At 38.9% G+C, this 27,325-nt stretch overlaps 1 protein-coding gene across 7 annotated transcripts; it reads right to left on the bottom strand.

Moving 5' to 3' along the window:
- Positions 1 to 1,729: 1,729 nt before the first annotated feature.
- LOC143768869 (embryonic protein UVS.2-like) lies at positions 1,730 to 25,434 on the bottom strand. Of its 7 annotated transcripts, none has more exons than XM_077257489.1 (16): positions 25,309 to 25,434; positions 24,949 to 25,204; positions 16,599 to 16,830; positions 15,327 to 15,354; positions 14,082 to 14,126; positions 12,691 to 12,747; positions 12,422 to 12,556; positions 12,217 to 12,334; positions 8,720 to 8,898; positions 5,893 to 5,974; positions 5,616 to 5,743; positions 5,362 to 5,477; positions 4,645 to 4,870; positions 3,982 to 4,100; positions 3,534 to 3,744; positions 1,730 to 1,941 (listed from the first exon to the last, which is right to left on the bottom strand). In XM_077257489.1, exons 3-16 carry the CDS (start codon positions 16,671 to 16,673, stop codon positions 1,937 to 1,939), a joined length of 1,524 nt encoding a protein of 507 aa, XP_077113604.1. In that variant the 5' UTR covers positions 16,674 to 16,830; positions 24,949 to 25,204; positions 25,309 to 25,434; the 3' UTR covers positions 1,730 to 1,936. The 7 variants fall into 7 exon arrangements, with proteins under 7 accessions (XP_077113604.1, XP_077113618.1, XP_077113633.1 ...); XM_077257503.1 differs by having other exon boundaries at positions 16,599 to 16,760; XM_077257518.1 differs by lacking the exon at positions 14,082 to 14,126.
- Positions 25,435 to 27,325: the final 1,891 nt, after the last annotated feature.

Here is a 27,325-nt window from a genome sequence, read left to right as displayed (position 1 = left end):
GCTGGCCTTGCTGCCAATGTGTAACACAAAGGAGTACAGAGTATAAAATGCATATTGTGAAGTGGATTTTCATGGACCCATCCAGTATGTGAGTTCCAAGGCCTAATGGGGTACATATGACTATGCAGCAGGGTTCGCCTTCCTGCCAATGTATAAAGCAAAAGAGTATAGAACACAAAATGCATATTGTGAAGTGGATTTTCATTGGCCCATCCAGTATGTGGATTCCAAGGCCTAATGTTGTGCATATGACTATGCAGTAGGGCTCGCCTTCCTGCCAATGTATAAAACAAAGGAGTATGGAGAACAAAGTGCATATTGTGAAGTGGATTTTCATGGGCCCATCCAGTATGTGGGTTCCAAGGCCTAATGGAGTGCATATCACCATGCAGCAGGGCTGGCCTTCCTGCCAATGTATAAAACAAAGGAGTATGGAGCACAAAATGCATATTGTGAAGTGGATTTTCATGGGCTTATACAGTACGTGGGTTCCAAGGCGTAAGGAGGTGCATATGAATTGGTAGCAGGGCTGGCCTTGAATTCAATGCAACATTTTTTCAGGAGGCCCTACTGGACATCTTATGAAAGGGCTATTGTGGTGCGTCGTAATTCTTGGCAGCCCATTCACTCACAGCATAGGCTACAACAGCTTAAGAGACCCACTGTTTAATAATAGCCCTTTAAGAAGATTAATGCCTCCTGAATCACCAGTAAAAATAGACTCTGTGACTTTAAGAGTCCCTCCTTCGTACATGAAACAAGATGGGTCTGCTTATGTGTCACACACCACATGGCCAGCTAGGGTTCATAAATGTTACAGTGACATTTCTCAGTGAATGCATTTGTAGTGGTTGAAAGCAATGTTAAAGTTGAAAAACGCTTCAAAAACGCAGCGTCTGAACTAAGCCTAAGTAGGAGAGGAAATTTTCCGTCTGGGGTTAAATATTTGGCCTTACAGGCAAGTCATTAACCTGCAAAGGATGTACCTTGACATATTTCCAAGCAAAACCCGCTTTGGTTTCCTTTTCATGTGTTTTTGTGGCACCAGGAAAACTGGCATGAATCTCGGAAAAAAATGATTAAAGCTGTAAGCTAGGAGTCAGGAATGCTTCCAGGGGCAATCCCCATGAGGTGCCAGTGTCATTTGAGCAGTGTTTCCATCATTTTCAGACGTTTTTAGACCTTAAAAGGACCCCCGGGGGGGGGATCGTGATAAAAATACTCAGGTCTACCATAGACTTACATTGGGCTCGTTGTTCTGGCCGAGTACTCGAGTATTCCAATTTGCTTGACCCGTGCAACGAGCACCTGAGCATTTTAGTGCTTGGCCATCACTAGTTATCAGCAGAGATCAAACCTTGATTCAAGGCGCTGCTATTACATAGAGAAGCCGGATATGATCGCAGACCACTTTATACATCTGTTAATGTACATGTACAGTGGATATCAAGAAAGGGTTTATGAAAAAATAAATGTTGATGCTCAACTAATGGACTGGATGATGTATCAAGGGAATAGACCTACAATCTTGATAAAGAAAATTAGGTGGACAGAGGGATAATATTGGTGAACGCTCTTATTGGAAGCTTTGTGTTGTGGCGTTGGACTGGAGTCTTCATAAAGCATTTTTGACAGGCAGATCTTGACATGCCAGGCATTATCACACACCTTTACATAGTCACATACACATTCAGACATTCAAAATAATTGAATATGGAGGTTATTATAAGATGCAATTTGAAAATTTATTAGAGTACCTTATTAAAAAAAGGAGTGTATACGAGACCCAAAAGAAATTTTAAATAATTTCATAATCTGTCATTATTAATAACTAAACTTTGCTAAAAGAAAATCAAGAACATCACATAGATAAATTTTCAGAAAGGAGGTTGTCATTTCCAGGATGAAGAGTGTTTCAGTGTGTGGTAATCTCCAATTATACTATAGAGAAAGAGGGATAAAGATATATTAGAAAACCAAATACGTCCTATTGAATACATTTTGTCAAGTAGAAATAGACAATATTTTATTTTACAGCTGATTTATTCTAGGGATTTAGCAATCAAATGAATTATTACCAATATCTAAAATATTAGGGTGGCTCACATGTATGAACCAGAAAGAAGAAAGTAGATAAAAAGCATCTTTAGTTCTATAAAGAAGCAATGCATTCTGGTATCCTTCATTTTGATACTGAGGACTCTCGATTTTTAATATTTATCCTCTTAACTATCCAATGATTTCAATAGGAACTGAATATGCTCATTTCCTCAGTAGCGGATTCAAAGGATCTGAGAATTATATTGACAAGCCAATGATTTTAATTAGAATTGGGCAATGCTCATTCCCTAAGTGGTGAACTCAGAAGAACCCGGAATTACAGAGACTACTCAACGAATACAACAAGAACTTAGTAATTCTCATTACCTCAGTGAATGCTGTTTAGACTATTTTAGCTTAGAAATAACAGGTAATACTCTGAGGTTACAGCAAATTGTCATACTATGATGAACTTGCTATCTGCACTCCCATCTAACAAAAAAAGTGATGGTCCAAATAAAATTACTTTTTGAAGTCTCTAAAATAAGTTATTGTGGAATTGTGAGATAACAGAAAGGTTGCCTCAATCTTGAACCACATATCTTGGCCATAATAAAGAATAATTGCAAGTGTCTAACTCTGGAAGACCTGTCCTGTTATACATCACATAAAAAAATTGACTTGAAGGGACACTGAGTAAAGAATATTTTTAATGGTAAAGCTGTCACTGGGAATTTGAACACTTATGAAAATGTTTCATCACAGTTTATAGTTGATTTTCAAGAAACTAAAAAGGTTGACTCTTGGTCTTAATGGGGCTCACAATCTACATTCTCTGCCGGTATTTCTTTGTAGTATGGGAAGAAACCCCCACAAACACACGGAGGAAATGTTGTCCTTGGTGGGATTTGAACCCAGGACAATAGCACTTCAAAGCAACAGTGCTAACCACTGAGCCACCATGACATCATCCCTTGTCACCATATTAAGCTCTTTACTGAATTGTTTAACCATTAATGAATATTTAAAGAGAACTGATCACTGGATTTTTTTTAATTTAAACTGAGTTCCCTTTCCAATTGCTACTGCTCCACAGATTATAAAACAGTTATTATTATTCTGTACCCGTCAGTTCCAACGTTATGACTGTCGATAATAATGGTACAGATTTTACCATCAAAAAGCTAGACCTCTACCACAAATATTCTCTGAGTGCTTCATTTTTCTTCTCTGGACAATAAAAACATGGCCACACACAAACAGGGAAGCTCTGTATTATACGACTAGATGGTTGCAAGAAAAATGTGCGTCATTATTTCCGAAGGGCAACATTTTGTAATATAGGGGGTCCGGAAAATAAAGAAAAGCTGTTCCAGAATCAATGGAGCAGTGCTAATTTGAGAAAGCAGTTAGTTTTCAATTAAAAGCCAGTGAAAAGTCCTCTTTTATTGTCCTCTTAAATGAAAATATAAAGATGAGGCTGTAATACTCACTGAAGTTATATGACCCTGTGTACCCTTTATATTGATTGCTCCAGTCACTATAAAATGTTATCACCAGGCTATTGGTATGGGAGGTAATGACAGGGATACTTCTTAGTCCACAGAATGGTCCATAAGTATCTTTCCCATCTTGGATTTGTATATGATCATACATGCAGAAATACCCATACTCCATATTAAATTCACTGATGGTCAGGACAATCTGAAAAAAATCCAAATCATACATTGTAACTAGTGAAGCTTACTTTAATATATTGGATCACGTAACACGTTGCAACACATGGATATTAATAAAGCATACAAAATAGAAAACTCTATGTTGAATATGATTGTGAAGAATCATGGGGCAAACACATGCATTGATCTTTACTCTGTAACAATATGTTGATTGCAGAACTTGTTGCTTGTATGATTGTAACAAGAAACAAGAGAACCTTACCCTGCGTCCAACTGGAGCTGTGATCGTATAGTTGCAGCTCAGGTTGTTTCCATAGTTATTAGGGTAATTGGGGGAAGTAATGTTTCCTTGGGGTGCATAATACGTTCCTCCGCATGGAACTGTAAGAAAAAATTTAAAGAATATAATATAGCACAAAAAATATGATATTTAAAAATTGTAAAAAAAAAGTATACATTTTTATTTACTTCTTTCACAACTCAACACTAATGTCTTAAAGGGAGGGAGATGGCACAAAATGACTGTTCAAGCCAAGTACAGGCACTCATTGAACCCTTGGCGTGGCCAAACAGTTCACTGCACCTTCCCACTTGTTTTCCTTCTATCTCCTCCCTTACATCTATTTTGATTGACAGCCAGAAAGAGCAGAAATAGATGGAAACAAGTCGGTTGGGAGATTCATTGAACTGTTTGGACATGCCAAAGATGCACCAAGAGCCTGTACTTGGTTTGAACTGTTTTTCTCTGTTGACAGTCTCCTTTTAAGGTATGTAATTTTTCAAAAATGCCATTTTTTTCTTGAGTAAAATTGATAGAGTTGTCATGTTCCAATGAGGATGTGGATCTTAAAGGTCTATTGATCATATTGAAAAATACAAAACAGTATAGTAAATTATTTTACCAAAATAGAATGTTACACTGTACCCGTGCTGTATAAAGCTTTGAAGCCTGTCCCGGCAACACTGCTATCACTGGAAAACTCAACCAGTAATTGGTTGGTAGATGCAATAACTGGAGGCACTGCTCCAGAGCCACAAGTTCTGTTTATAATTGCAGGATACCTCTTAGTAGGACCATCATAAATCATAATGTAGTCAGAAGCACAATTAGGAGTTGACTGGACATCAAAGGCAACAAAAGTCAATGAAACCTAAAATCATAAAAAAGTCATGATTTAGTTCTTAGTAATGAAACCACAGAGAACTATCCAACACCATTGTAGCGCGGCAAAGAACGAGGTCTAATGAGTTGGTGTGAGTAACAAACACTAAAAATGATGGAGAAATAAGTCATGACTCATGAGCATCAAAAGAATGAAACAATTGTATTGTAAGTTGGACTATAGTGATGGTTTTGCTATTTAAACTTTTACATTTATAGATACTTATTCAGAATTTTCCCATATTAACAGAATAGATGTATGTTGATCACAGTTGGGTAATCTAACCTACAGACATGGTCCAATAGTTATTTAAAAATATGGTTTCATTTATACCACCATATATCAGGAGAGATAATCCATGAATGTTGTCAGAAAGGAGCATCTTCCTGATATACTAGAAATTAAATCTTGTTATAAAATATTGTCCTGTGTCAAAAAATGGGGAACTTGACAATAATTCTGTTTCTTCATTACTGTACCTGATTTGATGGAGTTCTAATCAGGAAAACGCAGCTGGCATTATTTGGGTACGCGGATGGGTAGTTGGCTGAGGTCAGATTTCCACTTTGCTGATTAAATAAATTACCACAAACATCTAAGAGAAGGATAGAATCATTGAAGCAATGTTTATGAGTATGAAACAGATCTTTATTGCCCTATAATGGTTCTAATGTCCTGATCTGATAAATCTTGGTTACAACTTTTTGAAAAATGTGGATCTGCAAGAACTTACTGCACTGATACAACCGGTTGATTTTGGAAACATCGAGAACACTTAGTCCATCTCTTTGTCCAATTGGGACGTTGGGATCAGGTTTGGGCACAATGGTGGCTTGTCCTGAAGTGTTACTGAATGCGTCACTGTCAGATACACAAGATTAAGAAAAAATTAGTGGAAACGTGAGATTGTGGCAGAATAACACATCATAGAAATGAATATTCCAGATTTTATATTAGTTTTGGTCTTTCTAGTAACCAGGTATAATTCCTGATGTCACTAACCAACTTACCGTTCGTAATGCATCACTGACGAGTAGTCGTACTCCACACCAAGATTATTAGTGTTTGCTTTATTAAAGTTTGGAAGATCACCTGTAAGACAAGAGAACTGTATTAGACTGGATCTTATAATGATAAAAATATCAAATTAATGGCGACTTCTTACGACATTAGCAAGACTAGCATTCACAAGGTACGCAGTGCCATCACTTTATATTGACTTTGCATTTAATCAACCCTTTTGCACAAAATCCATGCAAAAATTCACAGTTTTTCAGATTGGTATATCTGAAAACTGTTCAATTTGGTTACGTGCATATTTTTACAAGGTTTCGTAAAACCCTTAACCTATTGCAGCAATTGCTGCTTCAAAATCACCACACATATCTGAAATTATTATTGCGCCTCTAGGACAGAAAGGCAAATATTAAATAAAATTAAAACAAAATGTTGTGATTTTTTTTTTCACACTTCTTAATAATTCTCAGTTTGATTATCAATTGTTGTTCGTCTAAACTGAAGATCAACAAAGCTTTAATACACCCTGTGGTCCCACACTGCTTTTCTGTTTACTCAGCCGCATGACTGTTCTGATAACAAGATGTATACTTTGATACCTGGACAATTGGACAAAACAAATAAAGCCAATTGAAAAAAATAGTTCTTTGTGTAACGAAATTCCAAGACTCAAACTTTTTTTCTTTTTTTTTTTTTTTTTTTAGAATTTTGTTCTGATAGGGCTGAAAGAGAACAGTGTCTTGAGGGAATCTTTTCATTCTTAGGACTTTTTTTCTTATTTTTTCATAGATTTTTGACATTTTTTTCATTTTTTTATTAATCCATAGACAAAAAAGTATGTAGGCTTTGTAGTAAGTTAGGGAAATGTTGCACCCTGTAGAAATTATTCTTCACCACTTATGCTTAATGTATAAACTGGTCACATCAATAGATGAGGGGTAAAAGATCTCTTGTGCTGTCTGTCTTGGGACCAATTTTCCCATTTAATCTTAGATGAAATCAATGCAAATACTTATGTCCCAAAAAACTGAGAAAAGTATTCAAGGAGGGATACCTCTATTGGCTAACCAGAGATATTACATTTGCAAGCTTTCAGAGCTCAAACGGCCCCTTCATCATGGCTATGACTGATGACGACAAGTGACTTGTAATATAATCAGACAAGGTTTCCCCAAAAAGGTATTATCTATTAGTGAACAATGACTCTCAAATATTAAATTATCACACATAACCCATTCTATTAGTCAAAAGCACAGAGAAGGGTCGGAGAGTATATAGATCCTTATAAATGTATTTAATCAGAATATTAAAATATATCACATCAGAGTAACACAACTAAGCAGGAATATATGGGGGTAATTAATTAGAGAGGATAGTGATATTTAATTGAAATGGAGTAACATATGTAAAACTAGTATATAAAGGAATTATATATATACAGTATGTATATATATATATATATATATATATATATATATAGTGCAATTTAGTAAACATAATAGCTGCATCTATGTATCAAGCAGTCCCAACAGAGGTCCTGATAAAATACAGTTACTAAGCATGCAGCAGAAATGCTCAAGCAAAATGCATCAGTGCACACTATGAAAATGCATAAATAGGTCTCAATGGAATCAAATATTTGTAAGACGCAAAAGTGTGTGCAATATAACAGAAGTTGTAAGTAAAGTGCAATAGTGCATACTCTGCAAAAGAAGGCTATAAGTGCATATGTACGAGCAAACTCACGTGATATAAGAGCTGTAAACCCCGGCCTGGTGCCTTATGACGAAGACTGTGGCGAAATGCTCCTTGAATACTGTTCCCAATTTTTGGGGACATAAGTATTTTCCTGGCTATTAAGGTGCCACAATTTTATTTTGCATAGTACATCTTGGATGAAATAAAGAATTTCTACAAATTTCAACCAGGAGCTGGAAACTTTATCTTTTTTCCACTTACAGTTTTCGTGAGCAGGTGGATCATGGTGTGCCGTGCACACTAGACCATATGCGGTAAGCTTGCAAATCTTTCTCTTTTTTCCATTTTCTCATAAAATGTGCAGGAGCGTTCTCTGGGCCAGTGCAATTTGAAGGTGCAAAGTGAAGTCAGCAATAAAGTGCACACTGCAACCCCCAGGTACAGCAAAAAGCACATAAAAAAAGCAAGACAGGAGGGAACAGATCACTTTCATCGCTTATTACTGGCCACTATTATTTCTGATCCAGTTGTATTTTGGACAGGAGCAGTAGCTGATATGATGTGGACAGCAATAGACATGAGTGAATTTGATTGGGTCAGGGCTTATTCGACAAGCTGTATAGCGCTTACCGCATAAGCTGCAGAGTAAACCCAGCTTCCTGGAACGCTCCAGCTGATCAGCTGTTTGGCTCCACAGCTGCATGTGTTGTGGCTGTGTGACAGTCACGACACATGCCTGGAGAGCCCAACAAACAGGCTCTCCATGCATGTGTCGTGACTTTGACACAGCCGCGACACATGCAGCTTCGGTGACGAACAGCTGATTATCAGGGGCTCTCCAGGAAGCCAGGTTCCCTCTACTGCTTATTCGGTAAGCACTATAGCTTGTCGAATAAGCCCTGACATAATCAAATTTGCTCATCTCTAGCCAGCAAGAGAAGACAGAATGATAGGCAATCATAGTGTACATTGCTTTTGTAGAGCTTCAGTGTTGATAAGACCAAGATTAATTAAAAAATTGTGTCACCTCCTCCCTGCCTTCCTGCTGTGAGGTGGCATCTTAGAGATGTGCCTATTCCAGTCAACCCCTCTGCAATTCAGCATTCAGATCAAGTGAATTACCTGGTGATATATACTGGAACATGATGGTGACATAGCTGTCACGGTCACTCCTCATATGTTCATGGTAGAACCCCAGGGCATGGTTAAGCTCATGTTGTATGATTCCTCTGTACATGCAGCCAGCTACATCTAACGCAAGCCACTGTCCTCCACCGACACGGCCCAAATTTGATGCACAACTAGATAGAAAGATGAAAAATAAGACTTTACTATAATGCTCCTTAAAATGTTATTTTTATCATAAGGTCTTTATTATCATAGGCGAAACATGGAAAGTTATCTGTAATATTCCAATTCACATCATGCAATAGTGCAGCCAGAATCAGCACTGTTTCTTACAATATTATTTAAGGATTATAATTGAGTTTAAACACACTATTATAGTCCTTAAAAAAATTATATGAAAGAGTTTTATTGCTATAAAAGTTTGTAAGACTTTTTTTATAACTGTTTTTGACACATATTTGCTCCCTAAGTATCACACATAGACCTCTACAGGTAAGGTAGTGATTATTCGCCACTCACCACTATTTGCATATTCACATGCTCAAGCGGTAAATGGAGACTTACAATTACAACTGTTTGGCTTGGCCGAGAAGGTGGCCTGGAGGAAGCTTGATAAAATACAGCTGTAGCCATATGTGTTGATTTTAAAACTTGAAAGAGTAGCGAGTGGCACATCATCTTTATCTGCTTATGTAAAGCTTGTTGTTGAGAACCATTGGGCATGACAAAAACATCTGAAGAGGCGTTTGTAGAGCAATGGAGGTGCTTTTTTTGGATGGATTGTGCTCTGCAGAGAATTTATAGTTTGATAAATCTCCTGAGACATTATGCCTGCTAGCACAAGAGCTCCTCTTTATATCAGCTCTTTACTCAAAAGAGTAAGGTGACTTACAGACAGTTGCTAAGAGATTCTCGGTCTTCATATGAAGCTTGTACATTATAATGGATCATATGAGCAAAGTTGTCCTACTGAGTCATTCATCTTATTTATACACAGATGAGAGCTGGGCAAATTGATACCCACTACTCTGGTCTGTCACAGAAATTATTAAAATCTCTGAAGCCCCTAGTGAGGGGGCATTCACCCTCCTCCTTCCTCTTTCTCTCACATGGAATTGCCGTAGCAAAAATAGCTGACTGTCTCCTAGAATTAGACTGGTACAAGGAGCATTAAATTGCAGTAAGTTAGGTTGTTCATTATCCAACTATACCTAACTAAAATGCAGGCACCTCCTTTTGGAAATAAGGGAGCTAGCAATACCAAGGAGGATGTCTTTTGTGCATAAAAGAATGGTATATAGATTGGACAGGTAATTAAGGCAGGGAAGGTCTTTTCAGAGAGTTAGATATTAAGGGTACATGTGTTTACACATAGACAGTGGAAGAAGGTATTGCTCCCCCCAGACTTGGGGTCTCTAAAAAAAATATGAATATCGGGGCTTGAAAAGCTCTGATAGTGATGGGGCATACATATTTAGCTTCAAGACGAGTCAGTGAAGTAGATGCATGCTATTTCATATTGCTTTAGATTAAATGTAAAATTTAATAGTTCTGTTCCTTTTGTTCTGAAACCCACACCCGGAAACCGTACACTATCAGAACCAGAACCAAGCCTCCAGTCAGCCTGAATAAAACATTAATGATGGTGGCAGTGAGTAGTTTTGTGTTATCGGGGTTATCATGAAGTTTGCAGCGACTGCATTGGGAGTATATGCAAATATTCCATGTGCGAAATCGGAGGCGTATGTAACATACAATCACTGTTAATTTCTCAATAACTGGCCTATTAGTGGAAACAGCCTGCAGCCTCCTCCGTTGATCGTCAGTCAATCACGTACTTGCCCGTAACATGGGGCAGCAGAGAGCTGTTTGTTCCAAATATAACAGAGGGTGAGTCCAGTTACGGCCCCCCTGGATGTGACCTTTGACAAGGTACATCAGCCAGGTCAGTACTCTGTGACCACTGGATGTGAGACCTGCATGTTTCCTTCCCTTCCAGTATTCGTAACTCTTTTGATTAGCAGTAAAGGCATGATGTCATGTGTGCATAAGGTCACAATAATGACATTGAGCTAACCCGGCTAATCAAAAGAAAAGCCAGGAATGCATAGCGGTAAGGAGGCTTGCAGGTCTCTTATCCAGCATTGACCTAACCTTTGGACCTTAGTCCTGTAAATTGATTCTCCCATCCCTAATACAGGTACAATATTACTATACTCATAGGTAACAATGACGTGTCTAACTTTACAAGTGAGGGGAATTTCATATTAAACTATGAAACTAGTGAAGCATGTAAAATCAATGATCACAGAAAGCAATAAATACCAAATGTAATGAATTGGGATGAACACAAAAAACCCATATAGTTACAGAAAAAAAAAACAATTCTATTTTGTTAAACTATTGAAGGAATTCTACAATCTCAGCTAAAATTCAATTTTGGTATGTGAACAACCTGGTTCACGTATACAATGTATCCTAAGAAACTAAACATAATCATGTCATTGATAGAGGTGCTAATAGTGGATATTTGTAAAATGATGATTGCATTTCAACATACCCAAAAAAGATGGTCTTGGTATAGAACTTGCTATAGAACACACTCTTGGAAGGATGCCGCTTACTGACTAACTTCATATTTTTTTTACTCAACTGGTGACTGTCGATGCACACCTTTGTTTTTCAAATCTCCACTTCTCATGGTGCTATTATTAACAAGGCTTTATTTTGTAGCTTAGGAAATATCAAATGCGTTAACAAGGTTGTCCACATGTGAGATTTTATAATTTCTACTAAAGGATATGGAAAATCTCTCCCTTTTCATTGATTTGATTTTAAACTCTTCAATTAATGAGATATGTAAGTATCTCCAGACAGTTTGTCGAAAACTTTTTTCCAAGCAAGAATGTGGTATACAACCTTTGTCAATATGCAGAACATATGTCTACAGAATGAAAATAGAGAATCTATTGACAAGCTTAGGCAATGTTGGGGAATGTGACTTTCCTTTTTACCAAAATGTTCAAAACTATGACTAAATATCACTGTATTAGGGAATTCATCTCTACAGTCCACCATACTCATCAGTTGACTGTTGGGAAAATGATGCTTTGGCCGATTGTTTGGCAGAAAGGCTATCTCAGCTGGTTATTGAACGCACAGTTGAGCTGGATGAGCCAAGAGCTCCTGTGTTCTCTATGAGACAGCAATCATCGAATATTTCTCCTGAGGAGCAATACAAACCACAGTCTGAAATTGAACATGGCCAATTGACATTAGTTGACCGGCACCACCATATACATTAGTGTATTAATCAAACCCATTGATATTGGTGGGTTCGGACAATATTGGACTGATGTGTTCAAATTAGTGCTAACCAGGCTTCATAATTCCTCTTGCTTCACCTTATACAGATCTAAAAGACTAGATTATAATACAAGCATAACATTTTACTCAAAGAAATGTAGTAAAACCTAAAGGGAAGAACCCACCCATTTCCAGATGTAATGTTGATGTAATTACTCTCTGCTGCCCGAGGTGTAAACCTTACACAGGTAAGTGATTCATATTCCTCCATGGCGGTCTTAAACATGAAGCGCTGCCAATCGTCTAGTGTTTAAAAAATGTTTGCAATTAATCTTTTGTCAAACAGTTATCATGGTCTGCTTAGGTATAAAAAAGGCAAGAAAAACTTACTATAAACAGTTGCTAACGTGTAGGGCACAATGACCGTCCCATCTGCAGATTTGGGCCATAAGCACTGTGTACAGGTTATAGCATTGCGTCCAGTTTTCACCAATATGTCACCCTCTTGTACAGGCAAGGTTTTGTCTAAATACAGAAAATAGCGATAGTTTAAATGCTACAAGAGAAATGTTCACATCGAGTAATTGTCTTACTTATGCAGTTAATAGATTAAATTAAATGTTATTACATATTAATTAAATGTTACCTAAAGTTCTTACCTTTGTTAACCTTCAATATTTTAGAAAAGACTCCTTCAGGTTCTTCTTCCTTAATATCTGTAAGTTAACACATGTACATAATAAAGCAATCCTATATTGTAGATTTATCTTCAGCTACTATATTTTCTATGGGAATAGATTTCATATTTATGTTTTGTAACTCTATGAAAAAAGGAAGGATAGATCCGGCTACTCTAAATAAAATCTTGAATCTTTATTCGATCATGTTAAAAATATTGAAATATATCCCAAATATATAAAAAGACAATATACCAACAAATTTCTAAGTGTGTAGCACCATATTTATATGAATTCTAATTACTTTTATAATATTAACATTCAAAGTATAATCATTTAGAATTAGTTTGTTTCATTTTTGTTTTAACCTTTGACTGTTAATTAAAAAAAAATAGGGCAAATAATCAAATAATATAAGTGAGCGTTATGAAATTGGTACATTAATTTATATACACTAAATGGATATCATTATTTTGTTATAATTCTTAATTAATGAGTCCTATTAGACACAGTGTATAACATCTGTCTCCATGTTCCCCTATGTATAACTCCTGACCCCTCGTCATACCATCTGCCTTTCCTAACATGTGACAGAATGGCTGGTGTAAAGAAGTCAGCGATACTGTTATGGGATCCACCGATGTAACGAGTCAGTCCATGGCATTTTTTTACCTCCTAAATCTTCCATATCATCTGTAACGTGATATTATTGAGAAGCGGGAGGAGCCGAAGCATCTTGACAATGTAACAAAGCAGAGCGGGATGACCAAGTGTTGAGGAGCCATGGGCAGAAACATCCTCTAGCTCAACATCAGCAGAAAAAAACATGCCTTCATTGGAAGATTCATTGCATGGGTTTTCCATGTTCAAGCAGCTGAATGCAATCTTACATCGCCAAGCACAATACCAAGTGTTGAATGGAGTAATGTAAAGCTGACACCACTGTATTCTGGAACAGTGGTCTGTGAAGTGACAGATCATGCTTCTTTATTGGCCAGTCTGATATTCATGTTAGTCTGTACAAATATCCTTACCTTTTCTTTACTATTAGTTTCAGTTGTGTCTTGACCTGAAGACCTCATTACTTTTTCATGGACTGATTGCTAAGGACACACTGCCTGACAAGCCTATTTAATAAGACCCCGGTTGTAAAGCAATGCATCCCAAGCATCCAGGCTGTCAGAAGTCAATTAGTTCATCCCAATCATCGTTAACTAAGGTTATTGATCAGATTTGTGCAACTAGACATTTGTATGTGAAACCTCAGGACTAAATGTTTATCACAAGACATGGCATTGTCAACATTATTAAACGTAAATTGTTTTCACAATTTTAGCTATCATTTTTCTCCATTAAATATTGAAAAATCGTACCTGATTCAGGCTGTGCCAATTTCTTTATTTCATCTAATCTAATATCTGTTAAATTAAAAAGTTTATTAATAATTGAAACAAAAATACTGAAGGGTATTAATTGTTTACTATATGTTAGTGCTCTGCTGTATTTATGGATTGGCCAAAAGTAAAAAAAAAAAATCTGTTTTGTAAAATTCTGTGAAAATGGAGCCGTGATCAATCAGGTGCACCTCCACTCCATTTATTGTTAATGGGATTGCCAGAGATTGAGAGCTGCTCTTGGCTGGTGTTGTGCATTCCCCTAAGAATAAATGGAGTTGCAGTCTGCATGATCGACTCATGCTCCATTTACATCAGGTTCCTTAGAGCCCCAGTTCTAGGGATCGATGGGGTCCAAATAGTCAGATCCCCAGCAGTCAGGAAGTTATGCACTACCCTTTGGAAGGAGGATCACTTCCAAATTTAAGAATACGCATTTAAAAGGAAATCATATTGGCATGTTTCTACATAAAACATATTAGATGTGATATTCCATAGTGTAATGTACCTGCTAGATTTATATTCCAATGATCTTCATCTCAATAATGATATTTCCATTGACTGTAATTAAAGACTAGGGTTGTGTTCCTTAGCCAGTGATAAATTAGCCACATTTTGTTCATTGGCTTCTGCTAATGGTTCTCCAGCATAACATTGATATGAATATTAGAATAATTTACAATATTTCACTATTTTTTGACATTCTGTGACCATTATTTAATACTTTCCCTTCTTTTACCCTATTTAGTACATCATCCAGATGTACTGAGCAGTGTAGCTGTGAATTCTGTACTAGGATGAGATAAAGCACTGGGAACAACCACCAGCAAAGTTCTGCCTTGTTGTCCTCCTTCTGCTTCCCACGTTTCTTTCCCCTTTCCCTACCCTGTAATTTGATTGCTCAATGTGCTGGATGTCCACTTTAGCAAGATAAATTTTAACTGTTTTTCAGAGTGAATGATGAATTCAAGAGGCAGGCTACGGGAGAAGTGGCTCATAAGTGGAAACAAAAGCATATTTGCTTCATAGCATACAGTATATTATAAGATTTATTACATTTGCTTGTACAATTGATTTCTGAAAGGTGTGTTGATAGTTCAGCGCTTGTTTATGAATTTACTTAATTTTATATAGTAAATATAAAAGTATTCAATAAAGACAAATAGTAAAAATAAAGCGAGGACACTGAAGAATAACCCAAATCATATCCAAGAGAGTTCTTACCATTTCCTTTTAAGCCTGATATGGAAAACTGTAGAAGAAATATGGGTAATCATTAGTTACACTTCTTGAAATGTTTGCAGTAGATTAGGTCAGCATAGACAAGATGGAATTTTGGGCAGTAAAATTTCCAACATAAACTGCGTATTGTATATAAATTCTTAATCACTCTCTCATTAAAGAAAAGAAGATAAAGCAATTACTTGCAATTTCCATTATTATGAATTTTTAAGGATACATTTCCCAGAATGACAATCTGTGAAGTCACTGAGGATCTAACGGGAACATAAGACCTCCAAAAACTCATTTATCGGTGATTTATCGGTGATGACGACATGCTCACTGCTCCATCCCAAGGACTTGGAAATTGGAAGAGAGCAGTAACATTTCACTGTCTGCTCCAGTGAGCCAGCTACACTGGATTTGTCCGCTCTTTTCCTGCAGATTACCACTATATCTAGAGGTAATTAGCATTTCTGGATATGACAGGCTCTCCATAAAGACACATAAGAAGGCAAAAAATCTTCTAAAAAAATCATAAAAGCAACTATTAACACGAAGGGTGACACAAAAATGTATCAGAACTGTACTAACTGGTAAAACCTTCTTAGCAAAGATTAGGCAATAACAAAAGTAAATGGCCTTATTGTTCTCCAATATTGTCTAATGTTACAAAAGGAATATTTCCAAATGATCCACCCATCCTCCTAAAGTGTTTATCTGGTAATTTTTCTCTCTGAAAGATAATGTTGTCCACACCTTCACCTTGGCAAACTGTTGGCTCCCTCACTGCTCTATCTCTGTTTTAATTCAAATGCAAGTTAAACTTAAGTGCTTTGGGAGTGTTAAAGCACTTACCAAACCTTTGTCTCCCTTAAGCTATGTATTTCCTACCTAGACCAACCTTCCTCTGTTTGACTAATGACTCACTGGATGCTGTGTACTCAAGCCAGTGAGGCTTCGTCAAGCCTCAGAAGGTGTGCCTGGGTGGAGAACAGAGTCAACGAGACCGCACTTGAGAAGTGCTTTGATCATGCCCAGAGCACTTAAGCTTCATTCAGATATGAATTAAAATAGATTGCATAGGGGAAGATATGGATAATGTTCATCTTTCAGAGAGCAAAATGACTACATACAGAGTTCTGGAGGTGATGCTGGTGAATTGTTCTGATAAATTCCCTTTAGCCAATCTAAACTAAGGATTAAAGAATGGAGGAGACTTGAAGAAAGTTTAGGAAAAGGCTTTTCTAATGGGGACATAAAAATAAATCTTACCTGTAGAGGTGGAGGAAGGCTTGTCACGGGTCCCACTACAAAAAGTAGTAAAAGGAGGTTCATTTTCACATCCATGTTGTTAGTTCTATAATATTGGAAGGAATTGTCTCTTGACGAGATGCATGCCAACCATCATGTCAGGTCAGCCTTATATACATGCATCTATCCAATCACAAAGCAGAAATAAAGATATCTGTAATGGTCTGTAGGAGATCCGGGAACAGATATAAGCCTGTTATAGATGTACAATTATTTTTAGAGTTTGACTACCATGGAGAAGTTCTTTAATTCGTTCAGCAAGTCCAAGTCTACTGATGGAATTAATAATTATGTGACTGTGTCTCAAAACTGACTTAAAAAACAATGTTTATACCCTGTCACTTATACATATTATTTTATTAATTTTTTTATGTAAATACATTTATAATGTCTAGAAGAGACGTCTTCTTTATACGTTTTAGAATGCGGGTACCTACAATGTATATAATCTATAGAATTTCCACTTTGCAAAGTTCTTTTCACTTTTAATATTCAGTGATATCTTTGCTGTGTAGTGATCTGGATTTTGTAGTGGAGAGGGTTAATTTTTTAGGAGACAATATATGTGCTTAAAATGTTTTTGAAAGGAACATGATATATCATTAGTGAAATTTAGTAATGGGACTTGACGATGATGATTCTATTTTTTGTGGCATTTTTAAACCTATATATGATTTAAATTTGGAATTAGAAAAAAAACACATTCTTTTTATTCTTCACTTTTGGTAAATTTCAGCACAAAAGGCCATATTTATTACTTGCTGTTTTTTGCACTTTTTTAAAATCATATGATATTTGTTGACGTTTTATGTGCAAAATTCATCAAAATGCGCTTTTCTGGAATTTCAATTAAAAATGCTTTTTATTTTTGTCTTTGGCCTGTTTTGCCACTTTTTAAGAGTAGAACATTTGTGCTAAGATATCTGTGATATAGTGAAATGTGGATATATTTGAGTGAAATTAAATTCAACTAAACAATTGCAATGCATTTGTCATTTTTCGTAATTTGCTTTTGCACTAATTCAGCAAAATGGTGGCTGGCTGAAGCATAACCAACCATCAAAAGGTTAAAAAATACTCTGACTCACTTTACTGCTCCACTTCTGCGACGCTCTGTACCATCCCATTGCATTTTTTTTTATCACTGCTGTACTCTGTGTTATCACACTAGGCCAAGACCATTAGCTCTGATGAGTAGAGATGAGCAAACATTTGAAAGTTCGAGCTTGTCGTATTCAGTCGAACTTTATTCCAAAGTTCGGTTTGGGTAACCAAACTTGACCCCTAACCCAATAGAAGAGAATGGGGTCGCTAACTTTTGTGCTGTGAAAAAAAAAGAAAAACAATTATCTTGAACCAGGAGGAGGAGGTCTAAGTGGAGGAGGAGGAAGTGAATGTGTAGGTGGAAGAGGCGGAGGAGGAGGTGGCCAACACTGCCTTGTGCTTCTACTGAGTCCCCACTGTCAGGTGGGAATGCTGTTAGTAGAGCGTCTACCTGCGTGCACTTGTATTCCCACATTTTCTGATTGCGCTTCAGTGATGGAAGTAATGATGGTACATTGTCTTTGTAACAGTGATCCAGCAGGTTGGCAACATTGTAATCAGCACTGGTAACAACTGGGCAACTCCGTGGTCATTGCACAGAGTAAGCAACATATATTGGCTCATGGGTTCTGGGCTGGCCAGAGGTAACAACAAACTGTCCTCAGTGGGAGATGCATAGCCTGTGTCCTATGTATTCTCCCAGCCACGCTCTAGTGAGGCCATAGAGATGCTTTGAGTGCCACCCTGCTATGAACATGGTTTCTCATCCTCCTCGTCCATAAAAACTGTCCCCTGGCTGGAAAGTTGTGTTCCTGGCTGCTGTTGGTACAGAACCCCACCTCCGAGCCATGTGTGGATGAATGTCCTGATAATCATGTGATAGTTTCCTGTATGTACTGCTCCTCTTTCTCCCATGCTATCTCCTCATCCATCATTGCCTGCAGCGGTTTTTAAAGGATCCAGAGAACTGGGATAGTAATGCTGATGATTGAGTCATCAGTGTTGGCCATATACTCAAAGCAGCACAAACACGTCAAGCATTGAGACTCACTCGTTGGTGGTGAAGAGGTGGTGTTTCGCAGAGTGATTCACCAATGTGTGCTGCATCTGAAACTCCACTATTACCTCCTTCTGTTCTCCCAGTCTGTCCAGCATATGCAAGGTGGAGTTCCACCTTGTTGGTTTGTCGTATGTGAGGCAGTGAGTGGGAAGGCAGAAGTGAAGCTGCAGCACAGACAGGCAAGCAGCAGAAAGGTGAGAATTCTGAAAGCACGCACAGACAGCCCACATTTTCTGCAGCAGCTCTGACAGATCTGGATAATGTTTAAGTAAACCCTGCACCACCAAATTCAACACACGCACAAGTAAGGGATGTGCGTAAAACAGGCTAGACCCAGAGCTGTTAAGAGATTTTGCCCTATATTGCACACCAACAGGCTGCTCTTGAGGTTCAGCAGCATCAACCACTCATTTGTCTGTTGTTTAATCCCCATATACAGCTCCTATGTGGTGTGGGATCTTTCCCCAAACAGATGAGTTTTAGAACAGCCTGCTGTCGGTCATCTCTGGCTGTGCTGAAGTTGGTGGTGCAGGTTTTACACTAACCAGATGAAGAGGTGGTGGAAGAAGCAAAGGAGGTAACCTGGACAGAGAAACATCCAGCAATCATTGGTGGTAGTATGACATTCGCCAAAACACCTTCTGCCTCAGGACCAGCAACCAATACATTTACCCAATGGGCAGTTAGAGAGATTTTACATCCCTGTACATGCTTACTAGTCCACATACTGGTGATTATGTGGACCTTGCCACTGATGGTGTTGTACAGTGCACACCTTATTTTGTCCACAATATTTTTGTGCAAAGAAGGGTTGGCCCGCCTGTAAAAGTAGTGGCAGCTGGAAAGCACACACTGTGGGACAGCCACCGCCATCAGTTTCTTTTTAAACAGTCTGTCTCCTCCAGCCAGAATGGCAGCATTTCAAAGACCAGAAATTTGGAAATGCTGTCATTCAGGTGTTGATGCTCCATGACACTGCTGGTGGTTATGGTACTGACACATCCTCTCTTTTTGGGGTACCAGGTGGCCCTGTAGATTGAGAGTGGGAGGAAGGGCCAAGACTGCACCAGAAGAGAGAGTAAGAGGAGACTCAGATCTTTCCTGTTTTTTCAAGTGTGTACTCCACTGCAGTTCCTGCTTTTAATTCAAATGTTTTGTCATGCAGGTGATGCTCAGGCCCAGAACATTTATGCCTAGCTTCAGGCTCCGACTGCACAATGTAAAAAGCACTTATCTCTTGTCCACAGCAAACTGCCTGATGAGTTGCCACCCAAGGAGCTCCTTAGAACTCACTTTGGTGTGCTCATTTCCTTGGTGCGATGGGCAGTAGCAGATGACATACTGGCTAGGGGCCAGCCCGTGAGCTTTTGTATCCTGCTCCCTCTTTTGCTGTGTAAATGAGGCATTGTGACCACCTTCTCTTCCTCCAAAATGTGCACATCACCCGGACAGCCTTCACTCCATGTGGAGTTCAGAACTTCATCATCCCCCACATCTTCTTCCACCAGTCCTCTCCACTGCCCTTCTTGACGGCCTACACAGTGCAGAAAGACGCAGCAATTAGCACCTGTGTTTGATCACCAGAGATTTGCTGCAGTCATCAATTAACCATGTTGATGCTCTCCTCATTTTTCCACCCCAAAAATTATACAGTGAAGAAGAGAAGGTGCCCAGCAGATTATTACACCCTTAGGATACTCTGCAACAGGCTATTAGGGCATGCTACACTAGGCTGTTTGGCACACTGCACCAGGCTGTTATGGCATACTGCACCATGCACTCTGCATCTTGCTTTTCGAACATTGTGCACCAGGCTATTAGTACACTCTGCACAGTTCTGGATCTCTGCAGCAGGCGTTTACAGTAGGGAATGCTGCACCAGGCTATTATGGTACTGTGCATCAGGCTGTTATGGCATGCTGCACCAGACTGTAAGGGCACTCTACATGAGGCTGTTAGGGCATGCTGCATCAGGCTATTATGGCATGGTGCACAAGGCTGTTTTGGCATACTGCACCAGGCTGTTAGGGCACACAGCTCCAAGCTGTTGGAGCACTCTACACCAGGCTGTTTTTGCACTCTGCACAGGGCTGTTTTTGCATGCTGCACCAGGCTGTTATGGTGTGAGCAGATTGGTGAATGCAGTGACGGACAGAAGACAGAGGAAGGGTTAACACATTTAATTCACACTTAGATACTCCATGCAGGGAGGTTAAAGGTTAATTTGGGGGTTTGGGTATGCAGTACAAAAATATAGATAAGATGCAGGGGTTAAGGAACAGTGGAAAAGGGTATTAACAGTTCTTGGGGGTTAACTTATCTTGTCAGATTTTTATCATGACGTGGTCATCCTGGAACAGGTGATGGCACTAACAATGGCTGACACGGCGCTTGTCCAATATGGTCCTGGAAGTAACATTGATCCGACTTCTGGCGGCAGTGGTTGGTATCCGATACCTTCCACTGAGCCCCTAGTCCATGTACTGATGTGGCCGGAAGAGCATGGGCCACAGCACTGTTTAAGCCCGACAGGACCTGGAAGATATACACTGGTGAATCAGGGCACAGAAGACAGTCCTGCTCCCGGTCTTTCTCTGGCAGCATGCGCACAGTACTCACGAGCCCGGAATGCTCAACACTGCGCTTTGTGGTCACCAACGGGCACACTGCAGGTCACTCCTCACAGGCTCTGTTATCGGTGGCGGGGAAGCTCGAGTGCGGGCCTGCGCTATACTGACGCTGAAGGGCCGGAGGGCCGGAGCACTCACGTCCCCCTGCTGTGAGCTGTCTCTTCCCACCAAGTCTGCCCGTTTCTGCATGCTGAGTCTGTAAACCCTTAGCCACACCCCCTCTTTCCACCTGCAATGAGACAACAGAGGCAACAGCCCTGACAGTTCCGGGACAAAAAAGGTACCCGTGGCACGTCCCTCTTCTTACAATGGCACACTACACCAGGCTGTTATGGCACACTGCACCAGGCTGTTATGGCACACTGCACCAGGCTGTTATGGTATGATGCACCAGACCGTTTGGGCATGCAGCTCCAGTCTGTTGGGGAACTCTACACCAGGCTGTTTCGGCACGCTGCACCAAGCTGTTAAGGCATGCTGATCCAGGCTATTAGGGCATTCTGCATCTGGCTGTTAGGGCATTGTGCAACAGGCTGTTATGACACTGTGTAACAGGCTGTTATGGCATGTTGCTCCACAAGCTGTTAAGACTCGCTGCACCAGGCTGAGATGAAGTGGTGGGGCAACCTGTGATCTGGTATATATACAGGCATGACTGTAATAGCTCCAGAAGTTCCCACAGCCTAAAAGCATGTTGGGTTGCTGTGCTGCAGCCTTTCAACAAAACTTATTCTGCACTGAACCCAAACAGTAAAACGGACTGTCAGGAGAACGTCCATGTTCAAAGTTCAGAATGAACCCCGAACTTTATGAGCATAAAGTCACACCAAAGGTCATGACATTATAACCTTCCGTGTGCTTAGATAGAAATGTATTGGGCCTCTGCAGTGGTGATCAGAAGATTTTCCAAAAACCAGATGGGGGAAGATGAAATGCCTAGTGGCTGCAGAGGCAAGTTGACTTAAAATATATTTTTAATTATCTACCTCTTACATGATCTTATTTTCTACAGCATATATTATTTTAAAAAAAAGTGCTGACATTTAAGGAGAATAAGCTGCAAATTAAAAAGTAGCAAAAAATTGCCAATAAAGGTGCAAATACAATAATGATTTAGACCCAAAATGTTTAGTCATTAACCCCTTACTGATATCTGCCATACATGTACGGCACAAATCATTAGCGGATGTACTGTATGTAGCAGACTCGCAGGTCGTGGCTGTGTATTTCAGCCAGGACCTGTCTCTAACAATTGCTTATAGCACAAAGCACAACCCCTGATTGTTAAACTGTTAAATGCTGCTGTCAATCTGTGACAATTACATTAAACACACACCTGCAGAGGGGCACACCATTCAATTGGCCTATCGGCACACCTGTGACGTGATCGTTAGTGTTGAGCGATACCTTCCAATATGCAAAGGTACCGGTATCGGATTGGATCGGCCGATATCCAAAAAATATTGGATATCGCCGATACTGATACCCGATACAAATGCATATCAATGGGACACAAAATATCGGAATGGTTCCCAGGGTCTGAAGGAGAGGAAACTCTCCTTCAGGCCCTGGGATCCATATTCATGTATAAAATAAAGAATAAAAAAAAATATATATTGATATACTCACCCCTCTGACGGCCCCGGCTCTCACCGGTCCAAGCACCTACCTCCGTTCTTAAGAATGCAGAGTGAAGGGCCTTCGATGACGTCGCAACTTGTGATTGGTCGTGTGACCGCTCATGTGACCGCTCACGCCATCACAAGCCGCGACGTCATCGAAGGTCCTTCACTCCCTTTATTCTTAGGAACGGAGGCACCGCTAAGTGCCAGGGTCCGCCGGAGGGGTGAGTATATCAATATTTTTTATTATTTATTTTTTACATGAATATGGATCCCAGGGCCTGAAGGAGAGTCTCCTCTCCTCCAGACCCTGGGAACCATACATACCGCACACTTCCGATTCTGATTTCCGATATCGCAAAAATATCGGAACTCGGTATCGGAATTCCGATACAGCAAATATCGTCCGATACCCGATATTTGCAGTATTGGAATGCTCAACACTCGTGATCGTGGATCATCGACAGGGTCTTCTAAAGACCCCCATGCCTATCTTCATGGATCTCCTTTGAAATGCAGCCTGTGGCAGGGCTTCAACAGGAGACCATGATTTTCACTATATTGAGAAATGTTGTGGCATTGTTGTATGTAGCAAAAACAATCAGTCGATAAGAGGTTAAGGTCCCCTAAGGGGATTAACAAGTACAGTGAAAAAACATTTTAAAAATATGAACATATTAAAATAAAAAATAAAAGTTAAATTCACCACTCTTTTCATCCACTAAAATAAAGAAAACAAAGTAAAATGCACATATGTGGTATTGCCGCTTTCAGAAAAGCCCAATCTATTAAAATATAAAAACAATTAACCCGGTCGATAAACACCCTCAGTAGAAAAATTTCAGGAACACCAAAATCACGTTTTTATTGGTCACTGGAATACCACAAAAATGTTGTACCAAGATATTAAAATGTCATATCTAACCCAAAATGGTATCAATAAAAACTTTGTCTTGTGCTGCAAAAAATAAGCCCTCACACAGCTCCATCGATCGAAAAATGAAAACGTTATGGTTCAAAGAAAATGGCGACTCAACTCCCCAATTTTTTTTTTAAACTTCTGATTTTATTTTCACTACTAAATACATTTTAAAAAAAACTTTACCTGTCTGGTTTCTCCATAACTGTAATAATGTGCAGAATCATACTTTAAGAATATTTTTACCTCAAAATGTATTTCTAAAAACATTGTCAGAATTGAATTTTTTTCGCAATGTCACCGAACTTGGAATTTTTTTCCCATTTTCAGTACATTATTTGGTAAAATTAAAGGTGTCTTTCAAAAGCAGAACTCATTGTGCAAAAAGGAAGCCCTCATATGTTCATGTGGACAGAAAAATAAAAACGTTTCGGCTCTGAGAAGAAGGGGGGGAAAAAACAAAACCGTAAAAATGGAAAATGGCCACGTGAAGAAGGGGTTAAAGATGAATGTATATTTTGATTTTCAGTGCTATTTCTTCTCTATTATTTCCTCCAACATAGCAATATGAGGGCTTGCTTTTTGCAAAGACAATAGTTTTGAATCGTGCCATTCATTTTATATAAAGATCATGTTGCAAGGAAGTGGTGGGAACACAATTCCAGCATTGTTGTTTTCGTTTTTTTACGGATTTTATTGTATTGTAGCAAAACAAATGTGCTAAAAATGTTAAGGTGTTTGTACATTTTTGGTTAGAAAAAATGTTAAATGTTGCCAATTACAAAAGACAGTGGAGGTGTCACCACTATTATCTGGCCAGTTTGTGCACCTTGTCGTGTTGTGCACCTTGCAGCACTATGAAAATTCCGAGGAGTTCTCCAGCTCAGTATACTTAATAAAGTAATGGCAGCCAGTGAGTGTTTTGCATTTTAACTGTCGGAAATGTATCCCTTTCTTGGGATCAGCAACAGGTTTGTTGTTTCGATAGTGAAGACGTAAAAGCTTTTTAGCAAACATGTTAAAAGTTCATACTCACCTGCTAAGGTATATTCACCAAGTCATAGGTCTTGGTGAAAAGCATGACAGGAACTTTGAAATTGCAGAGTAGAAGAGCACAATCTTTCAGACAGACATGACGCTGCAGTAGGGACAGCAACTTGTAACAGCAGAAACGAGTTGGTAGGCAGAGTGAAATGTACGGACAGCACCTTGGAATAGCAGAACCAGGTAGGTAAACATGCACCATGATGTACCAGAGCCAAGTGTGCGGTAGCACTTTCAGGAGGCAAACTCTGTGGGGATTATAGGAGAGACCAGTGGGTTAGCCAAGTGGCTCGGCAAGAAAACTATAGGCGCTAGCAATGTGCTAAAAAAGAACAAAAAATAGCCAGCTCACCCTTCCTGCAGTATTTGTAGTTCATTTGAGGCTCTCGACTTCATTATTGCCAGACACCAACAGACCAAAGTGTTAAGTTCCAGCTCTCAGTGTTAAAAAGCTCTTCTTCATCTCCTTTGTCATGATGTAACTCTAAACCCACCATAAACATAATTTCAGTAATAAACCTCTCAAATAGTCAGTCTGAGGAGTCGTAAAATTTAACCTCTTGTGTGTCACAACCTAAGCACATAAGTCATAACACTAAAGATGCTTATACACTAAAGATTAGGATTTTCTCTACTACTATTAAATGATACATGCTCCCAAATAAAAAATATTAATAATAATAATAATACAATTATATGGAAATCATGACAAACAGAAAAGCCATTCACCCCAGGCACTGAAGCAAACCCAATGTGAACAGCATCCAAACCACTGATGGGATAGCATTATCTAAATTGTTAATGCGGTCAGTTTTTTTTTTACCCCTTCATGACCTATGACATATACGTATGTCATAGGTTGTATCCCCGCACTCTATGTGGGCTTCGGCGTTGAGATAATATGTTTTCCGGTACATGTCAGCTGACTTTATCAGCTGACATCTGCCCCTAACAGCCAAGGGTGGAATCCACGATCTTCCCACAGCTGCTAACATGTCATGCCGCTGTCAGTTTAACATGATTGCGCCGGAAGCATGTTTTTTGCAGTCATTCTATGTGACTCACTAAAATTATCCAGTGCATGCACTGTGAACTGGTTTCAGAGTGATGAAAGGAGGGTATATTTGAGTTATATATATTGGCTGCCAGGGGGTGCACATCATTATCCATACAGTTCTATGGAGTGAGACCGCACCCTTTAGTCGGCCCCTGCTCATACATATCATTGGTCAGTGGTATTATAAGTCATACATATTCTCCATTCCCTGGTCTGAAACCTGCACATCTCCGCAGTGCACAGTGCTGAAATAAGGTGTAGGATTCTACGAGTGTGCTGTCACAGTGGGAGCAAAAATAATTCAGAGTAGGTGATTCTTTTTTTTTCCTCTGGCAAATCACAGTTCACTCTTAGAATTATACGCCCTTTTTCTTCAACTTCTAAGCCTGGTACAGCTGAATTAAGTTTAATCCTGATGGCACATATATATCTAATTTAAATTTCCTAAAGGCCTCTCTGTCATGTAGTAGTTTTCCCTATTTCCTCATCCTTACCAACATGGATTAGAAAAAACTGCCTTATGGTATTGGTAACTGGCGAAGCAACCTTTTGGTCATCATGACTATTGGTAACTGGCGAAGCCCCAATCGAGATATTTCTTATTGAAGGATTATTGGTGTCACCTTGGAGTTTACGTATAAGGGTTTCTAATGACCTTGTAGAGCAGCCTACATATTCGAGAGCACATCAAAAACACATGATAACAGCATATAAGCTTAAACTACACGATATGAATTGCAATGGAGAACATTCCTGATCAAAAATTGATTATCACCTTCAGCATCAGAAAAGACTACATTGTTTTACAAGTGGTGACTACATCTAAAGAATCCTTAAGTACTTAGCTATGTGTTATTTATGTTCTTCCATAGGAACAGACTAAAGGACAATAAATTGCCCAGTATTAAAACATTCCTTGATTCTTTCCTACAACCATCCCCCAAATTTTTCCAAATATCAAATGATAACAGCTCACCCTTCCTTTTGAGTTTGCTGATCACACGTGGCTCCTTACTGCTAGATGCTGTCAGAACAGGCCAAAGTTTCAAGTATCATTCCAGCTCCCAGAGTGTGTGATAAAAATTATCTTCTCATCCACAGTCATATTGTAACTCTTTACCTACCATAAAGCCAATTTAACTAATAAACTTCTTTCATGACTAGTCTGAGGTGTTATAAAATATAATTCCTTGTGTGTAACAAAGCACATAGGCCATAGCAGAAAGCATTTTTACACTATGAATTAGTATTCTTTTCTATACTAAAATAGGCATGATCACAAATAAAAAAAAATCTAAAAAAAAAAAATTAT

Source organism: Ranitomeya variabilis, chromosome 1 (assembly GCF_051348905.1).
Source record: "Ranitomeya variabilis isolate aRanVar5 chromosome 1, aRanVar5.hap1, whole genome shotgun sequence".
Classification (NCBI taxonomy): Eukaryota; Metazoa; Chordata; class Amphibia; order Anura; family Dendrobatidae; genus Ranitomeya; species Ranitomeya variabilis.
The sequence above is the reverse complement of the archived record's forward strand: the minus strand, read 5'-3'. Positions and strand labels throughout refer to the sequence as shown.

Bases quoted from the DNA above. Each gene is read 5' to 3' on its own strand.
- LOC143768869 (XM_077257489.1), bottom strand. From the start codon at position 16,673: ATGGATGTGAAAATGAACCTCCTTTTACTACTTTTTGTAGTGGGACCC. The intron at 4,871-5,361 runs GTACAGTAATGA...TTATGATTTTAG, and splicing joins TTAGAACTCCATCAAATCAG to GTTTCATTGACTTTTGTTGC. The intron at 4,101-4,644 runs GTACAGTGTAAC...TTTTTCTTACAG, and splicing joins CAAAGCTTTATACAGCACGG to TTCCATGCGGAGGAACGTAT.